This window comes from Quercus robur, chromosome 5, assembly GCF_932294415.1.
Source record: "Quercus robur chromosome 5, dhQueRobu3.1, whole genome shotgun sequence".
NCBI classification, from domain to species: Eukaryota; Viridiplantae; Streptophyta; class Magnoliopsida; order Fagales; family Fagaceae; genus Quercus; species Quercus robur.
Genome location: NC_065538.1, coordinates 80,962,283 through 80,982,268, shown reverse-complemented (window position 1 = coordinate 80,982,268; position 19,986 = coordinate 80,962,283). Strand labels below are relative to the sequence as shown.

General features: G+C 36.8%; 1 protein-coding gene and 1 long non-coding RNA gene across 11 annotated transcripts in view; one reads left to right on the top strand and one right to left on the bottom strand.

The window, feature by feature from the left end:
• The first annotated feature begins 1,169 nt into the window (after nt 1-1,169).
• The window catches only part of LOC126727320 (G-type lectin S-receptor-like serine/threonine-protein kinase RKS1), a 164,319-nt gene continuing 145,502 nt past the window's right edge, over nt 1,170-19,986 (top strand). For 2 of the 10 annotated variants that reach the window (XM_050432915.1, XM_050432914.1), the window contains exons 1-7: nt 1,314-2,640; nt 2,762-2,933; nt 3,104-3,299; nt 3,510-3,720; nt 3,846-4,083; nt 4,187-4,337; nt 4,419-4,724. In XM_050432915.1, the coding sequence (XP_050288872.1) occupies nt 1,365-2,640; nt 2,762-2,933; nt 3,104-3,299; nt 3,510-3,720; nt 3,846-4,083; nt 4,187-4,337; nt 4,419-4,721 (2,547 nt within the window). In that variant the 5' untranslated portion in view covers nt 1,314-1,364 and the 3' untranslated portion in view covers nt 4,722-4,724. Of the gene's footprint in view, nt 1,224-1,304; nt 2,641-2,761; nt 2,934-3,103; nt 3,300-3,509; nt 3,721-3,845; nt 4,084-4,186; nt 4,338-4,418; nt 4,725-4,849; nt 5,148-5,437; nt 6,210-19,986 lie in introns of those variants that run through there. The other 8 variants (XM_050432916.1, XM_050432917.1, XR_007656205.1 and 5 more) reach the window with 7 other exon arrangements.
• LOC126727340 (uncharacterized) lies at nt 3,853-10,125 on the bottom strand. Its single transcript, XR_007656214.1, has 3 exons — nt 9,786-10,125; nt 8,832-8,918; nt 3,853-4,638 (listed from the first exon to the last, which is right to left on the bottom strand). It is a non-coding gene; the product is annotated as an uncharacterized LOC126727340 (long non-coding RNA).

Below are 19,986 nucleotides of genomic sequence, written 5' to 3'. Positions count from 1 at the left end.
CCTCTCTCTCCCCCCTCAAATCTCACTCTCTGCTCTCTCTCAAAAAGAATAAAAAATGATAAATAAATAATATTTCAATGAAGTGGTAAAAAAAATAGAAGTTTTGATATTAGGTATATTGTAAATTGATATATTAAATGCTATAAAGATGATTTTTTAGATACTAAATGCTAAAATTTTTAAAACTCTTGATGAAAATGCTCTTAATAGGTGGAACAGTGGAAGAGGATTAAAACTAAGTGTGAGTTTTTATAGAGGCAAGAGTGATGTTTTGGGCATCTACGTTTTTTTGGCTGAGTCCCGTGCACTATTTACAGGATCCGCAAGTACCGAAAAATGTAAATCTAACTTTAAAACTAGCTCTCACGACACTATTCACAGTTTTAAAAATTATTTTTTTATAGTATTTTCATCAATAAATTTTTAATTTTCAGCAATAAGTGGTATCTAAATAAACTCTTAAAAGCTTGAACATCATATTTTTATTTTTAGTCACGTGGGGCTCAAAACAAAACAAAGAAAAAAAAATTCAAATTTTAAAACAGAATGAACAAAAAATTTAAAACAAAGGATATAGCATTAAGGAGGATGACAAGTACATTCCCTATACAGCACCCAAATAAAAAAGTTAAGGCAGATTGGCAGGACCGAAAACCCACCGTAAAAAAAAAAAAAAAAAAAAAAAAGGATGAGGTAGGATTTTTTTATCTTCTTCTTGCTTAACACCTTACTTTCATGTCGATGTTGTCATGGTCTTCTTGTTTAACACCTTACTACCACATCATTCCTAATATTGTAAAAATGTTATAAATATATCGTTTCTCGTGTGTGTATATATATATATATATATATATATATATTTGTTTTTCTCTTCTGGTATCGTGGTCAAAAAAAGAATTGGTAAAAGGGGATTCGCAGTTATTTAAAAAGTAAACGATTTCACATGAAAATCAGGATTTTAGGTACTCAATGTGTGATTCTAAGTTCAACTCATGTAGTCAATTATGTTATCCTGTTGAGTTTGACTGATCAATATAAGAAATTACAAAATCCATGTCTAATATAAAATTCATGCTTGAATGCCTCCGGTCCCTAGACGCAATTCTGGTTGACTTGTGATGCTTGGCTTATTGAGTTGGAGCAAAATCCTTTTTGATAGGCTGCTTCTATGTTTGAAAAAAGAGAGGCGTGTAGTCCTAAAAGAAACAATTAGTCAGCGATAGGTATCAGAAAGAGAGAACTTCAGAATATTCTCTCTCTCTTTTCTTGTAAGAAGACTTCATGCCCCACCCCCCCAAACCAACCACCCCCTCCAAAAAAAAAAAAAAAAGGTTATTTTAAGTGAAAGACCACTGCACACAAACATGGACCCTGAAACCATGGTCATGCCATTGATTCTGATCGTGCTTTTCTTCCCATTTTGCACTTCCGTTGACACCTTAACACCAGACCAATCCATCAAGGATGGCCAGTCTTTGATTTCAAACAAAAATAATTTCGCCTTAGGCTTCTTCAGTCCCGGCAATTCTAGCTACCGGTATCTTGGTATTTGGTTTGTCAAAGTGCCAAAACAAACTATAGTGTGGGTGGCAAACAGGAATGATCCTATTATTGATTCCTCTGGTGTTCTCTCCATCAACCCCTATGGAAACCTTGTCCTCCATGACAGTTCTAAGCGTCTTCTTTGGTCTACAAATGTGTCCTTCCAGGGGACAACCTCTGTTGCACAGCTTCAAGATTCAGGAAATTTGGTATTGGTCCAAGGCAATAACGAAAAGTTTATATGGCAAAGCTTTGATCATCCAACAGACACAGTGCTTCCAGGCATGAGGATTGGGTTGAATCGAATAACTGGGTTAGACAGGTTCTTGACATCTTGGAAGTCACAAGATGACCCCGGAACTGGGGACTACTTCTGTAAGATAAATCCTACTGGCTCTCCACAAGGCGTCTTGTATAAGGGTTCGACTTTATATTGGCGGACAGGTCCGTGGCCATGGCTCTCATCATCATCAGCAGCAATATCCTCATCGAGTTTTAAGTATTATTTTGTTAACAACGAAGATGAGGTATATCACGCCTACTTTTTCGATGACGCCTACGTCATTTCTAGACTAGTGCTTCACAACTCTGGATTGCTCCAGCACCTTATGTGGAATGACGGTGATCTTCAATGGAAGGAATACTGGTCAGCACCTAAATACCGGTGTGACAACTATAGACACTGTGGTGCATATGGTAAGTGTGGTCCCGAGTCTGCCAGTTTTACTAGGTTTGAGTGTACTTGTTTGCCGGGGTATGAACCCAAGTCTCCGAAGAATTGGTATCACAGAGATGGTTCTGAGGGGTGTGTGAGGAAGCAGTTGGGGTTGTCGATGTGTGGGAATGGAGAAGGGTTTGTGAAGGTGGAGCTTTTGAAGGCTCCTGATTCATTTAATGCAGTTTGGATGGACATGAGTATGAGTAGCTCAGAGTGCGAGCAGGCATGCTTGAGAAATTGCTCTTGCACAGCTTTTGTAAGCATGAATATTGATGGAAAGGGGACCAGTTGTTTGGCATGGTATGGTGAATTGATTGACGTTTCGGAGAATTCATATGAAATGTGGGATCTAAATGTACGTGTAGATGCAACTGAGTTAGGTTGCCTTCTCCACTTTGCTTGCATTTTTCGTAAATTTTCATTTCTGCCTATTTCACCTTACAAATCGTGGACTGATTTTTTTTTTTTTTTTTTATTTATTTATTATTTTTTGTCCTCCAGCTGCTTACACAAGGAAGTCCAATGGTTTTCTTGGCCACAAGAGGAAGCTGGCTATTACAATAATTTCTGTTATGGTGACACTGTTTCTGGTATGCTTGATAGGCTATATATGCCTAATGAAGAAGAGGAAAACATCCCCCTCCAAAAAAAAAAAGGATGAGGAAAACAAAAGGTAACAACATCACTTCCATTGTATTGTTCACACAAACACAGAGGAATATATATATATATATATATATATATATATTTATATATATCAAGAGTCATTTTAGTAGACCACTTGAGCTATATAAATGCTTAATTGCAAAATTATAGTCAGCAATGTCTATCAATATGTTTTAGGACAGTGAAGAGAAAATTGCACCATCAGTCATTATATTTTAACGGTACCATGGGCTATTCGGAGGGAAATGAGCTGGAGGAGAATAGTAGACATCCAGATTTATTCATCTTTGATCTAAGCTGCATAGTTGCCGCCACTGACAATTTCTCTCCAATCAACAAACTGGGACAAGGTGGCTTCGGTTCTGTTTTTAAGGTAAACTTACAATTCATAATGGCATTGCTGAATGTTGATATCTTGCATATTTTCCTTTCTTTTTCAATTTCCACTATTGTATGAGTGTGAATGTAGGAAAATGATTTATAAGCTAAGACATAAGTTATTGAAGGATCAGATTGTGGCATTGAACTCAACTGCTTTGAAGTAATTTTTTTGACTAGGCTTAATTTTGGATCATGGATTCAGGGTCAATTATCTAATGGACAACAAGTAGCTGTAAAAAGGCTATCCAACAGTTCTAGACAAGGAATAGAGGAATTCAAAAATGAAGTTATGTTAATTGCAAAACTTCAACATAGGAATCTTGTCAAGCTTTTTGGTTGTTGCATTCAAGGGGAAGAAAAGATGTTGATTTATGAGTACATGCCCAACAAAAGCTTAGATTTCTTCATTTTTGGTACGTCTTCTTTCTATAAATCTATTGCATTCATCTGTTTTTTTTCTTTTATTATATATATTCAGAGAATATTTTTACACTATTTAATCACATTTTGAGTATTCTGGAGTTAAATTTTATTGTAGACCATACAAGAAGTTCATTGCTTAATTGGGGGAAACGCCTTGAAATCATTATTGGGATCACTCGTGGGATTTTGTATCTTCATCAAGACTCAAGATTAAGAATTATACATAGGGATCTTAAAACTAGCAATGTTCTCCTAGATGGTGAGATGAATCCTAGAATTTCAGATTTCGGGATAGCTCGTATATTCAAAGGGGACCAAATTCAAGACAAGACAACTAGAGTTATCGGAACATAGTAAGTATGCATATGCACACAAAGCCTTGCACACTTTCCACACATATAGAAAATGAAGGCCTATGCAAACTTTAACTCTATTTTTAATACTATTCACATGCAGTGGTTATATGTCACCAGAGTATGTAATATTTGGAAAATTCTCAACAAAATCAGATGTCTTTAGTTTTGGTGTCGTATTGTTGGAGATCATTAGTGGCAAGAAGAATAACATTTCTTATCAAACACACCCTTCCCTAACTTTGATAGGGCATGTAAGTAGCAAAAAAACAACAATCTTTTTCCATTTGCATTTATAATACAACCCCTTTTGGATAATGCTATAAACCATACAGGTCTGGGAACTATGGACAGAAGATAGAGCCTTGGATATAGTTGATTCATCGATTATTGAGTCAATTGTTTCTCATGAAGTCTTGAGATGCATTCAAATTGGGCTCTTATGTGTGCAAGAAGATGCAACGGATCGACCAACAATGTTGGCAATTCTTCTCATGCTAAGTTGTGAAACAACTCTTCCTTCTCCAAATCAACCTGCTTTTGTTTTCAAAAGACCTACCAAGGATATGGGATCAGTCACAGGAAAGGGGTTTTATTCTATAAATGACGTGACAATAACTACGTTTGAAGCTCGCTAAAAGGTAATGATTACTGCATCTAAATTGCTTCTATAAGGATTTATGGGAACAATTAACATTTTACTCTGTTTATAAAAACAAATATAATTCTTATTCTTTTTTTTCTTCTTTCTTTCCTTTTGTACCAGGTGATCTAAAAGTAAAATATAAGTGTTAGAGAATATAGCCTACTTCAGTGGATTGTACTTTCCCCTAACCTCTGAATATATATATTACTGCAATGCAAGCCTCATATGCTAATAAGTAATAATTGAAACATATTAGAGAATGATGTAACCTACAGACAATTTCCTGTGCTCCAGGCATAAGAACTTTTAGGAAAGCTAAAAGGCAAACATGCAGTCTGTGGTGGATAGTACTGTAGGAACAATGTTCCTTTAATTTTTCAAGTAAATATCCTCGTCATAATCAAATGACAGGACTTGGGTCCGTTTGGATTGAACTTATTGTTGCTGAAACTGAAAACTGAAAACACTGTAGCAAAATAATTTTTAAATGTGTGAAAAGTGCCGTGGGACCCATTTTTAATATTTTTAATGCATGAACAGTGTTGCTACAGTACATAAACAGTACTGCTACAGTGCACAAACAGTAATTTTTGTCTTTGCACAGTAAATTTACTGTTCATGCGTTGAAAAAAATAAAAAAAAAAGTGTCGGAAACGTGAAAATAAAAACGTGAACGTTGGTTTCAGCTGAAACCAAACGCTCACTAAGTTTTCTGTTTATTTTCACTTATTAATAGCTTATTTAGTCTAATCACCTTAAACCCTTGGATATTTTGATTTTGTAATGTATGTCAAGTCCAGGTTTCATAGGCCTAAGATGCGGCTCAAAAGAAGACTGTTGTTTATGAGTAATTCGTAATTTAGACATCCATTCAATCGATTGAAAGATGATTTTTGAGGGATGTTGAATTTGATAGTGGCTCGATGCATTGAAAATTGTGAAACCAAAATCTAATAAAAGGCCTATTATAGCATGACTTCAACAAGAGGTTTAGAGAGAGAGAGAAAGCCTAAACTTCATTTTGATCAACCTTGATTCAAAAGTCTTTATTCAACAATGGAGTTGGTATTTTGGTGATCAAGAGCTAAAGCCAGAGAGTCTATTATCTCAATACGTTGCAGCAGAGAACAAATTTTTATGGTGGTAAGTGGTCCTTGGAGTAGTTTAGAGGGTCTAATTGTGATCACAGATGCAGATCGTGAGAGAAGGGAGAGAAGGGATTCATAGGGAAGAGTCCAAAAGGTCTGAAACTGGGGTGGGGTCATTAGAAATGAGAGAGAAGGAATTCATAAATTGGTTTTGAGGTGGCTTGTTTGTTTGTATTAATTTAGTTCAAACCCAAAAATAAATTGTATTATTCTAGCACAAAAACTATCAAAGAAAATGAAGAGATAAACACAGAATCATGGGTTTGTACAATGCCCTTAAGTGTTTGACAATGTCTTTTTAATGGCTTAATGCACATACTCTTCAAAGCCGATGTCTAATTTTAGCTAAGTATGATGCCTCTCACACTTGGCCAAACAGAATTTTTAATTTTACCAAATTATTTATTGATTCACAATATTGGATTCCCATAGTATAATATGAAGGATTTTAGTGTCCCACTTGAAAGTTCAGTTTTGATTATCTGTACAAGCTATTCAATAGCTACCTAATGATGAAAATTTGTGATCTTTGCTGAGATTTGGTGATGCAAAGATTACAACAGAGACTAAGCGAAGAAGAAAATTGAACAGAGACTATGAAATCTTAACTAACTTGAGAACAACTCTAGCAAACTAAACTGACTCATAACAGCTTTTTTTAACAAACTCACTATAACGGCTACATAAGATGACACCGTTTGGTGCTTTACACTTAAAAGGCTTTGTTAAAACTCATCATTTGTACCAATAGTAATATCATGTGGACAAGCCACTCTGTTTTAATGACGGCACATGAGGCCTAATAAGAAAACCCATCGTTTGATTATTATTATTATTATCAAGGTTAAAATGCAAATTACATCTTTTAATTTTTAGTCATCTAACTTTACTTTCATTTAATTGAGTTTTCTAAATTTAAAATTTATTTAATTTAGATATTTTGTCCAATTCCGTTAAAAAAAATGTCAGCAAATATACAATTAACTAATGGAAAAATAATTATCACATAAAAAATCTATAAAATTAATAAATAATTTTATTTTTTTAACTGAAAACAATATTTTTAATGACATTTTTTTTTAAGAAAATTGAATAAAAGACTTAAATTGAATAAATTTGAAAATCACTGCCTCAATTGAATGAAAGTAAAGTTAAATAACTAAAATACCAAATTTGAGATCAATTAGCATTTTAGCCTTTTTTATAATTATTTAATATTATTTTTTATGTACATTTATGTTGTTTTACAGGTTCCAGTTAGTTTAACTAATAAAGTCTAATATGGTTGAACAAGGATCTGGGTTCAATCTTCGCTTACACCAAAAACCAATTAGTGTCTTAGTATGATTATAAAGAGCTATCATTTTGAGTAAAAGCCATAGGTTCAAACTCTCTATAAAATATACAAAAAAATGTTGCTTTTGTTGGTCCTAAAATGATGTTACTACCACAACATTCGTCACACCCTAAACCTAAAAGGGTCCAAAGCATGAAAAATCGAGCCTTCAAGAGATATTGTAAGGGACTTTTTTTCTTCTTTCCATTTGATAAAATAAATAAATATACTGATCTCTCCACAATATAAGTCAGAGCTCTATGACACACTTACAAATAATACAAACCACAAGTAATGTGTCTCCAAATATACATGAAAATCCAAAACTCCAAATAAATAAACACAAAGTCACAATCCTCTCTAAGATATGTAACCTTAACAGAAACCTTAACAAAAAATCTAGGCCTGTCAAGCCCAAGGCTAACAAACCTCAAGAGCCCAACCTCCAATAGAATTAGCTATGGTCTCAAAAATTTTGTAAGTTGAGTCACCAACAATTTATAGCACAAAACTCCCGCTTAGCATAGTACTCTAATCACCACCAACAAACTAAGCTCTACGCCCGACATATAGCTAATTTATTTGTAAAACTATTGGAGAGTGGAATGAGCCAAAGCCCAGTAAGTAGCATAATTAAAGGGGATATGAGAAATGAAAGTCTCATGATAATTAGCATTTTGACAAAACACAAAACACATTACACTTTGGGAGTTTCCGCTTAATTTTTGCAAAATCAATCTTCATGGATAAAATGACAAGAATGATTGAAACAGTATAGAACAAAGCTTTTCAAAATATCTCCATGTGAAACTACATACTATATACTGTGAGCAATAATAACACCGTTCCAAAACTAGAAAATCCAACCCAAAGCCGGAACTCAATCGCTGACACAAAACCGGAAATCATTGCCGACACAAAGCTGAAGCTAATCTACCGACACAAAGCCAGAACTCATTGCCGACACAAAGCCGGAACTAATTCGCTAACACAAAGCCGAAACTTAATAACCATCACAAAGACGGGTGCTAAGATACTAATGCCAAACAGACTATAGTATCTACCCAAGTAATTACTGGGTAATCACATGTCACATCCCAAGGGTAAAAACATAAAGAGCTCACAATTTACATGAAATCAAAACATAGTTCAATTTCAAGTAGTTTTACAAAAACCTTTGAAATACCATACCCAATATATTCACAAGGTTCTCAAAACCTTCAAACTCATTTCTTGTCAAGAAGATGTTGGATCAATTTTCCCAAATATCACAAGTCAAGATAATAAAATCTTTAAATTTTGCAAATAATGCAATAAATCCATAAAATCCATTCTCTAGAATTTAATCAAAGATGCTAGTCTTTCCCATGCTAACAACTCATGCATTTCCCCATATGCAATAAGAAATATGATACACTTTCAATGCTTCATGCATTTTCTATAAATGAATAATAATAATAGTACACATAGTACGCATTTTCTATAAATGAATAACAATAATAGTACACATAGTACGTTTTAGGAGAGCCATGAATAATGTTCCAAAATGGGTTTAACCATGAAATACTTGAGTGCAATAATAATTATTTTTCAAAAATCCCATTAAGAAGTTACTTACCTCAGAAGGCCAATCAATTTTACCTCAACTGTGCACCATGAAATCAACCAATCCCATCACTAGGTCCATCATCAAAAATCTCGGAACCTAGAAACAAAATGATCAAGCCTATAAATAACAATGTCCATCACAAAGTACAATCAAACTTGTCTCCATAGATAAAAAATGTCCCATAAAATCAAAATTGAGAGCCTAGAGCTTAACTTGACTATCGAAAGGCACCTATTCTCAAAGGATACCAAACAAGCATACAAACGATCCAAAGGACTATAACACAACCAAAGCATTATAATACACTACTACAAACAATATGCATTCATTAGATAACATAACACATCACTTTAAAAACGAGGTAGCTAATCTCAAGAATTTCTTTTGGGTACCAACTAATAAAACCAAGCCATTATAACAATTCTTATAAATTCCCAAGCATTCACAACAAAACAACCATGTTTAAGTATTACACTAACTCATGTATTAATAATGTCAATACATATTACATCACATAGGAATCAATTATAATATCATCTAATCACTTTCAAAGTTATAAAGCTCATTACATATCTCACAAAGTCCAGCTTTAAATTGAATAAACAACTATAAACAATTAAACCCAACCTCATAACTCAATGAGATAAAATATCAAATACTTGATATGCAAAAAGCACAACCTCAAGGCACTTAAACTTTTATGGTTCACACTTTCATTACCCATTTGTTTTAAAACAACTTCATAGCACCTTACCATCAAAATTTCACATACCCACCCCTCCACAACTCCAAGACCTCCAAACCCCATTACCCAAGACAAAATCGTGATTGGGTGAACGCTCAAGACCAAACCAAACTTTTCATTCCAAGTAAGAATTTCTTACATAAACCCAATAAGCTTGCTCTAGCACAAAGCCCATAGCTAGATTTTACTTAATTTTGTTAGGAAAATAGGAATTTTACCTCAAATTCCTTGCTTGGCCAAATGAGTCCCTCTCTTCCCAAAATCTTTTCTTCACAACCGGTGGTGGTGGCTTGAAAAGAAACTCATGGCTGAAGTATTTTTAGTGGAAGACCATGGGGAGAGAGAGAGAGAGAGAAAGGGAGAGGGATGGCAGCTCGAGAGAGAGAGAGAGAGAGAGAGAGACGTGAATGTGAAAGTGAGGGGAGCCTGACTTAAGGGGATGACACCATTTTATTTATTTTTTTACTCTTCTGGTCAAAAAAGAAATGGGAAAAGGGGATTCGTCGTTATTTAAGAAGTATCAGATTTCACATGAAAGTCAGGTACTCAATGTGTGATTAGTTTTGTAAGGTTGAATTTATTCAACCATCTAATTGGCTTTATTCCGTGCCAAATTTGCTTGTATTTCAGCATTTAGTAACCCTGTATTTAGGTGGGTTTGTTGTAAGGGTAGTGAGTGAGATAGAGTGAAGTTTGCTCAAGAGTGTGCAAGAAAACAGAGTGTCGCGGCTGGGACTCGCAGGTGGACTCGCGGCTGCAAGCCGCCAGAAGCTGCACACGTGCCAAGCATGCTGGAAGATGAACAGTCATGCTAGCTGGAGCACTACAGGACAAAACAGGACAACTGGCCATATGGTTAACTCGCGACTGGATCTCGCGACTTGGTTAAGCCGCGAGGTCAAGCCGCGAGCCACCCCTGTTTTGTAAAAACCTGACGTTTCACATTCCTCTTCACTCCAGTATAAATACCCCTTTAACCCACGATTGAAAGAGAGCTTCCAGAGAGAATTTTGAGAGAGAAACCCTAAAGAAAAACAAGATTGTTTCACACACAATCCCTACCTTAGAGTCTCATCAAAATCCCTCACTCTCTTCCTCTCCATTGTCAAAACCTTGAAAGGCATTATACCAAACCTGGTTCTCACCATTATCATCTCTGTGAGACAGTCGTTTGGAGTTCTGGGAAGCAGTTAGGAAGGAGCCAATCTTCATTGGTTGATGCTACGGTGTAGTAGCGGAATCCGGAAAGCTAGAAAAGAAAAAGGTTCGGCGCAACCTCGTTGGAGCAAGAAGCTTGGAGGGCTTAGGTGCACTGGGTAGATTAGGCTTGGAGGGTCTATTACTGTCCTTGTATCCCAACTGTATTTTCTAGTGGATTGATTACCGCTTGGAGGGCGGCGGAGAGGTTTTTCGCCGAGGTCTTCGGTTTCCTCTTCGATAACACATCGGGTGTTATCTTTGTGTTTGCATCTTCCTTCCTCTCTATCTCTGCCTTTATATTATCTGCTGTGATTTTATTATGTTATGGCTTAGATAGTTTTTATCCTATTTCACATTATAGCATATGTTAAGTTTCCGCACACTTGTTGTTTAACATATTGCTTGTGTTGGTTAAGTTAATTTTTGGGGGTCTAAACGTTCAAAAGTGTATTGGTACACGTTTTTGAACTTTCAATTGGTATCAGAGCGGGTACACTGCTGTTTGGTTTCATTACCATTTGTGTGATCCTTGACTCCCTTTTGAGATGGATAGGTCTCAATCCCTTAATGCACCTCCATATTTTGATGGAAGTAATTATGCGTTTTGGAAGGTTCGTATGAGAGCCTTTTTGTGTTCTATTGATGAATCCGTGTGGGGTGCTGTTGAGATTGGTTGGACCAAACCTGAGGCAGCCAAATCCACATGGGATAAGGCAGCACTTGCTGCATCTAATGCTAACAGTAAAGCACTAAATGCTATTTTCTGTGGTGTGTCTCCAGATGAATTTCACAGGATTTCTCACATTACCATTGCCAAAGATGCATGGGAGATTCTGGAAACAACTTATGAAAGCACGAAGAAAGTGAAAGACACCAAGTTACAAATGCTGACCACTCGGTTTGAGGAGCTTAAAATGAGTGAGGATGAGTCTTTTGACTCTTTCTATGGGAAGCTAAATGAGGTGGTTGTCAGTAAGTTTAACTTGGGGGAGAAAACGGAGGACTCAAGGATTGTAAGGAAGATCCTTCGATCACTGCCGGAAAGTTTTCGTGCTAAAGTGACAGCCATTGAAGAGAGCAAGGATCTTGACGACATCAAGGTACAGGAGCTGGTTGGTTCTCTGCAGACTTATGAGATGTCGCTGCCAAATCAACGAAAGAGTAAATCCCTTGCTCTAAAGACCATTAATGAGAAGGTGGAAGATCAAGGCTCATCGGGAGAAGATGTGGTTGACAAAGATGTAGCCTATCTTGTTAAAAATTTCAGAAAGTTTTTGAAATTCAAAAATAATGGAAAATTTGATGATAAGAGAAAATTCCAAAATTCTGGAAGGGAGAAGAGGGATTTCAAAAAGAAAGATGGAAAAGAATCTCAATCCACACAAGGTGTCACTTGTTTTGAATGCAACGGGCATGGACACTTTAAGAAGGAATGTCCGAATTATTTGAAATCGAAAGGCAAGGTGTATGCCACGACCTTGAGTGACTCAGATTCGTCTGACTCAGAATCTGAAGAGAGCTGTGATGGAGAAGGGAACTATTCAGCTTTCATGACTATTGCTCATGTTGAGTCTTCGGATGAGTTGAATTTGCTTGTTCAAGACCTTGGAGAACATAGTGATGATGATTCACTAGGAATTGTTGAAGAATCAGAAGCTGAAGAAGAAGAAAGCACAACAACTCTTCAAGAAAATTACAACTCACTCTTGGAGAAGTCGGGTGAATACACAAGGGTAGCCAAGGCTGCTGTGAGAAAAATGAAGAAGGCTGAGGAGGACTACAAAAGTCTCCTAATCCGGTATAGGGAGGCCAAATGCAAGATTGAAACACTGAATGGTGAGCTGTCCGAAGCTTACACTAAAGTGAGATTTCTTGAGAACGAGGTGGTGCAAGCAAATGCTAAAATAGAGAGGGTCATCACCAAGAAGCTAGATGATGTTATATCTTCTCAAAAGAGCTTTTCAGACAAATCCGGACTGGGATATACCGGAGGAAGTAGTTCAACTGGAAATGTCACTAAAGAAGTGAAGTTTGTAAAGGCCAAAGATCCAGTTGTAGCTGACCTTACTGGTGTGAAGCTCGAGGTGGAGGAGAAGAAGAATGTGGTGGACCAACGGATGCTGAATCATCGTAACCAGTCTGTGGGCAGGTCTGAATCTCGTGCCAAGTCACGTCCACGACCACAAAGAGGTCCTAGAGGAACGTATGTGTGCCATTATTGCGGACTTCAAGGGCACACTCGACCAAATTGCCAAAAGCTGAAAGCAAAGAACAGTGCAACTCCTCAAAGGTCAGGAGGACCCAGAATTGATAGGAGAACTTGGGCAGGTGATCAATCTAGAGAGCAAAATGGAGATCCCGGAATGATGAACGTGATGAAGATGATTGGTGCATTCACCAACTGCTTGGAAAGCTTCTCACGAAGGTTTGAAAGCCCTAACTCCCGTACCCAATCCTTTAAGGAAATCACCCCAAACGCAAGTGACGTGTGGGTGAAAAGGGGTACTCATGCATAAGCATTACAACATGTCCATGCATTAATACTTCCTATGCTTTGTGACTATGTTTGTCTGGTATGCTTGTTGTTTTTGTTTTTGGTTGTTTGCTATCTTCTTGTGAATATTTCTTGATTTTGTTTTATCATTCTTTTTGTTTCTTGTGTCAAAAATCCAAAAATCACATAAAATTTAGAAAATCAAAAAGCTTGATTGACTTTGTTGAGTTTTGTCTCAAAGCTTGTTTTGCCTTGTACCTTTGTGCTAATGGCTGTGTGCATTTTCGAGCATTGCTTGTTTTCATGCACTCATATCACTGTGGGAAAAATCTTGAAATCTATGTGATTGTTGTAAATAGATCTTCAAACTTGTCATGAATGATTAGTGAATGGTTATGTTGATCTTGAGACATGCATAGACTTGTGTCTATATATCTTCCCACTTTTTATTTTTGTTTTGCTAAAAAGAGCTCACCAAATGTAAATCTCCAAATGAAAAGAGATATTGAGCTGCAAAAGCCTGTCGCACATTCTAGTATTTGACTAGGAAAAAGGGTAAGCGACCTTATATTAAAAGTGATATTTCATTCAAAAAGGCCAAAGGCCTGTTCTTCAAAGAGAAATGTTAGAGATGATTGCCTCAAAAGATCAAAAAGATCAATTGTTATGATTGTTAGTGGAGTCAAATGAAAAGCTCCAAGTTATGTTATCAAGTTGTGTGGGAGGTCATATATTCATATTTCTATAATTGAGATTGGTCACATGATCTAGTGCTAATTGTGTATGCCTTGGTTGAATTGATCATTGAAGTTTCACATTAGACAAAGGACTATCTCATTGTTGATATCCACACACAACACACAAGTTTATGTTCAATAAATGCCATATTCATTTGTGTGATTGTACTTGATAAAATGTGTTTTCACATGCTCAATCATTGTTAATTCAAGCACAAAAAGATTTTTGAGTGTTTTAGGTGTTTTTGGAAAGTATTTTGTTTGAAAAATCTGAAAATTTCAAAAATACAGTTTTGCCCTGTTTTGGCGGCTCAGTCGCGGGTATGTCAAGTCGCGAGCCTCAGTCGCATCTTCGCTGGTCATTTTTGGCGACTTGTTCGCGAGTGGAAGGTCCAGTCGCGAGGTTCACTCAGAGATTTTCGCGGCTCAGCTCGCGACTCACTCGCGGGTAGACCTTCCAGTCGCGAAAAACACTTAGAAAAAATTTTCAAAATTTTGTTCTTGAGTGCTTTGGCGGCTTGAGCTGGCGACTGTGTGGCGACTTAATCCAGTCGCGAAAATCGCGTGTTTTGCAGAAACAGGAGCAGTTTTTAAACCTTTTTCAGTTTTTTCCTCGAATTTTTGTGACTGTTCATCTTCTCTCTAAACTCTCTCCCTCCCAAACACTCCGTGCTCCCTTTTTCCAATCTCTAGTGTTGCACTCTTGTAGCTCAAAATCGTCAAGTTACAGGTATGGGTTTTCTGTTTTACACTCTTTTCTACTTGATTTTGTGCTTTTACCCTTTGATTTTTCGCATATGATTGTGTTTTTGAAATGGGTTTTTGTTTCGATCTCTGCTACCTGTTCTTGCTTAGCTTGTGGATGCTGTTGCTATAGTTTGTGTTAATGAGAGTCATACTCTTATTGCTCTTCATCTTGTGCTTAGCTAAGTGTTTCTTTTATTTCAATCTGAACTTTGAGCTGTTGAGTTGTTTCTATTGGTTATTTTTGAGGTTGTGAGTTTTACTGTGCTAGATTTGCATGTATTAGTGTGTTAATCTGTGGAAAGCTTCTGTTAGGCTCAATATACTGTTTGTGTGTCATATCATTTTTCCATTATGCCTTTAGGATAGTTTCACCATGTTGTTCATGTGTTTCCTATCCTAGGCTTGGTTTATCCATATGCTTGAACTAAGTAGCTTGTTGTTTAAGTTTTTAAAGTTCACTTGTTTGGTTGATATCTCTTTGTAAATTACATGGTACTGACTGGTTATGCACACATATTGCTCTATGTTGTTGTGGCCTTTTCTGATTGTTCACAGATGGCTCCCTCACCTCAGAAGAAGAAATCTACTGCAAAGAAGGCTGACAAAAGATTAAAGATGGATTCCAGACTGTTTAGATCAGTTCACCACTTTGAGAGATACAAGGATAACTTCTTGAATGCAGGAATCATTCAAGAGAGATTTGTAGATTTGGAGGACTTAAGGCAAACATTTATTCCCAGCTGTTTTGAAGGAAGAGGATGGGAAAAGCTTCTGGGTGGTTTCCTTGTTGTGTGTGAACCCTTAATTAGGGAATTTTACTCAAATGCTGTGATAAAGGATAATGAATTGAGTTGCTGGGTGAGGGGTAAAGAATTTGTCTTGGATGCTCATGTCATAGATGATGCATTAGGGCTTGAAGGATTGGATGATGAAGAATTTATCAATTACAAGGATAGGAGTGTGTCTATTGAAACAATTCAACAAAGGATAGGTGGGCAGAGAGAAGGGAAATGTTTGAATACCACTGCCTTTCCAGTGGACATGAGGTGCCTTACAATAATTATGATGTTTAACCTCTATCCCATTAAGAAATTGACTACAATCAATTGTGCTAGAGCAGTCTTTCTGATGGATCTCAAAGAAAAGAACTTCATAGACATAAGTTCCCACATTTATGACACCATTGTGGATGAGACTAGAACCACCTCTAGGCCTAAATTGATCTTTCCAAGTTTGCTAATGAGGATTTTTAGGAGTAAGGGTGTTCCAATCCCTCAAGACATCAGTCCCATGTCTACACCCTCTGCAATAAACAAGCTTACCTGCAAAAGGATAAGTGTTAGGCTTCTAGGAGAAGAAGATGAAGGTGATGAAGGAGAGGCTGCCCCAATGGAGACTGAAGCAGAGGCAGCAGGGCTTGCATCAACTTCAACACCTAGGAGAAGTGGCAAAAGACACAGAGCTTCAACTTCTGCAGACACACCTCCAGATGCTTTCCAGATCATTCTGGAAAGGCTTGATGGGATCAGGGCAGTCCAAACTGAGCACTCTGACAGGATGAGAGCCATGCAAGACCAGATTGATGTCTTGGCTGCTACACTTGACAGCTTCACAACTCAGCATGACCAGTGACCCTTTGGCCATTCCTGTCAAAAAGGGGGAGAAGTTCATTGATGATTGAGAAGCAGAAAAGCAGCTCTTAAGGGGGAGTAATTATTTGAGGGGGAGTAATGTGTTTATATATGTTTATGTTGGGTATTTTTAGTGGTTTTTATGGTTTTGATACACTGTGTTTTGGTGTATTATGTTTATGTTGGGTATTTTTAGTGGTTTTTATGGTTTTGATACACTGTGTTTTGGTGTATAGATGTTCCTAACTCTTAACACTCTTGGTTTAAACTTTAATATATTTTGTTGATGTTATTCAGGTTATTTGTTGGTCTGTACCCATATGCTTTTGTAAGCTTTTAGGGTTAATGTTTTATGCATAGTTTGTAGGCTTTATGGTATGTACCTTGCTTAAGTGCAACCTTTATGCTATGTTGAAATCAGTACCTTAATCTAAATGTTCTGCATTTTGGTTTTTGTACTGTCACTCTTGTGCCCTTGTAGGATTGTTCCTAGATGCATATGCCTTGTGTGCTATGCATTGGTTGAGTGTTGAGCATACAAGTGTCTTGCCTTGTGCTTGTTAACTTGTATGTCCTTGTGTTCATTCCAAGTGTGAATGAGCACTGTGATCACTACTTTGTGGTGTTCACTTGGTTGATCAAGCCATGGTTTGTTTATTAACTCCATCTTTGCTTGATCTCATATTGCCTGTTTCATATGCATTTATAATTTTCTGCTTACAATGATCATGGTGTATTGTTGTGTTTCAGGAGTTTATGTTCATATGTTTCAAGTGCTTCACAGCTTCTAGAGTTAGGTGTGAGTGAGTTTTGTTCAACTGTTCCCAACTCACTTGTTAAGTCTAGAGTCTGTTTTAGGGTTTTGTCACGGAATAGCCAAAGGGGGAGATTGTAAGGTTGAATTTATTCAACCATCTAATTGGCTTTATTCCGTGCCAAATTTGCTTGTATTTCAGTATTTAGTAACCCTGTATTTAGGTGGGTTTGTTGTAAGGGTAGTGAGTGAGATAGAGTGAAGTTTGCTCAAGAGTGTGCAAGAAAACAGAGTGTCGCGGCTGGGACTCGCGGGTGGACTCGCGGCTGCAAGCCGCCAGAAGCTGTACACGTGCCAAGCATGCTGGAAGATGAACAGTCATGCTAGCTGGAGCACTACAGGACAAAACAGGACAACTGGCCATACGGTTAACTCGCGACTGGATCTCGTGACTTGGTTAAGCCGCGAGGTCAAGCCGCGAGCCACCCCTGTTTTGTAAAAACCTGACGTTTCACATTCCTCTTCACTCCAGTATAAATACCCCTTTAACCCACGATTGAAAGAGAGCTTCCAGAGAGAATTTTGAGAGAGAAACCCTAAAGAAAAACAAGATTGTTTCACACACAATCCCTACCTTAGAGTCTCATCAAAATCCCTCACTCTCTTCCTCTCCATTGTCAAAACCTTGAGAGGCATTATACCAAACCTGGTTCTCACCATTATCATCTCTGTGAGACAGTCGTTTGGAGTTCTGGGAAGCAGTTAGGAAGGAGCCAATCTTCATTGGTTGATGCTACGGTGTAGTAGCGGAATCCGGAAAGCTAGAAAAGAAAAAGGTTCGGCGCAACCTCGTTGGAGCAAGAAGCTTGGAGGGCTTAGGTGCACTGGGTAGATTAGGCTTGGAGGGTCTATTGCTGTCCTTGTATCCCAACTGTATTTTCTAGTGGATTGATTACCGCTTGGAGGGCGGCGGAGAGGTTTTTCGCCGAGGTCTTCGGTTTCCTCTTCGATAACACATCGGGTGTTATCTTTGTGTTTGCATCTTCCTTCCTCTCTATCTCTGCCTTTATATTATCTGCTGTGATTTTATTATGTTATGGCTTAGATAGTTTTTATCCTATTTCACATTATAGCATATGTTAAGTTTCCGCACACTTGTTGTTTAACATATTGCTTGTGTTGGTTAAGTTAATTTTTGGGGGTCTAAACGTTCAAAAGTGTATTGGTACACGTTTTTGAACTTTCAAGTTTAACTCATGTTTTTAAGATTACTTTCACTTCAGGCACACTGTAGGGAGTTTATGAGAGTACTCTCTCTATTGCTGTCCGACATTTTCCTGTGTGTGTTGTGTTTTATTTGTGTGTATGTGATTTATTTATTTAATTGTTTTTGTTCAGTGTTTGTGTGTGTGTGTGTGTTTTAGATTGGTAGTAGATTGAGTTGGAGAAGAAACTATGCGGCCGAAGATATAAAATTCGGGGGTTTAGGCCCAATCCTTTTAGTCTTGTCACTTATGCTGAAGGGTGTGAAGGAGCTTGCTTATGCTGTCAAAGTCACCATGGGTCCTAAGGGCTAAGGAATTCTATGGCTACCTAATCACATCATTCTTTAATTCATATTTCTGACTATTGCTATCGATGCAATTCATATCTTAAAAATAAGTTTGATTAGCATTAGTGTTTCTACTCACTTTCGGCCCAAAAATGAATCATTTGTTATATAATAGACATATGTCAAATTGCTTATTGCTTGAGTGCTGAAGATATCTGTGATTTTACTTTTTGTCTGTTTGAGTTAGTTTGATTGAAAGAATTTTAGAATTATTACTTTACAAGTCCTTTTACAGTGTATGGAAATTACTGTAAATATTTACTTCTTATCCACTAAAAAACAAGGGAAAGAAATTTTTTTTTTTAAAGTAAAGATGCCTGTTGGTTGAAGTTCTCTACATCTGCTTTCTTCATATAACAAATTTTGCAACGGATGATAGATATAGTAGGATAAAAGAAATTATAAAATCCATGTGTTTTAGTTATGCAATACAGTTTACCTTGTCCACTACCTTGAACTTAAGGCTTACATGCCAGATAGAGTATACTTTGATCTCATATGCATGGTTGGGAATCCAGATAGTCTTTTAAATTTTAAAATTGTGCTTCCAATTAGCTGTATTATTTTTCCCTATTTGTCCCATTTTTTTTCCTTTTAGGACATGATTTTCTTACTTTTCTTTTTGTATACAATCAAAGCATTTTTTAGTAGATTGCATAGTGTGTACTAGATTGTAAAGACTATAATCAACTAGAAGTAGGTTGATTCATGGAAGCCATTGAGATTTTCCGAAATGAGGTTAGCCAAAGAACAGCAGAAAGCTCTGGCATGATGCTAAATTTCCAATTACCAGCTCAGGCATCAGGATAGTTAGCTCTGCCTTGATAACTCTTTAGATCCCAATATGCCAATCTCAGCAAATTTTCTGGACAACATAAATGCCATCCTCATCAAACTATCAATTACTCACTCAAGTATGTGCTAAAAGTCAATGAAATTTTAACATGTTATTCAATCCATCCATTAAATTGTACTAAAACTAAACAGAAAGATATTTAAGATTAGGTATTGGGACATTTAATTTGATAGTCATTTTCAGGTAGAAAAGAAAGCCTTCACCGAAATTTGATGCTTTAATTTGATATTTAAGATTATTGACTTGATGCAATATCCATTTTGATACGCTAGTTTTTTGTTTCAAAAAAGATGCGCTTAGTCCTAAAAGGAGAGAATAGTCAAAGACAGGGAACAGAGAGAGAAGACTTCATAATTCTCTTTTTCTCACGGTAGGAAGACTTCATAAT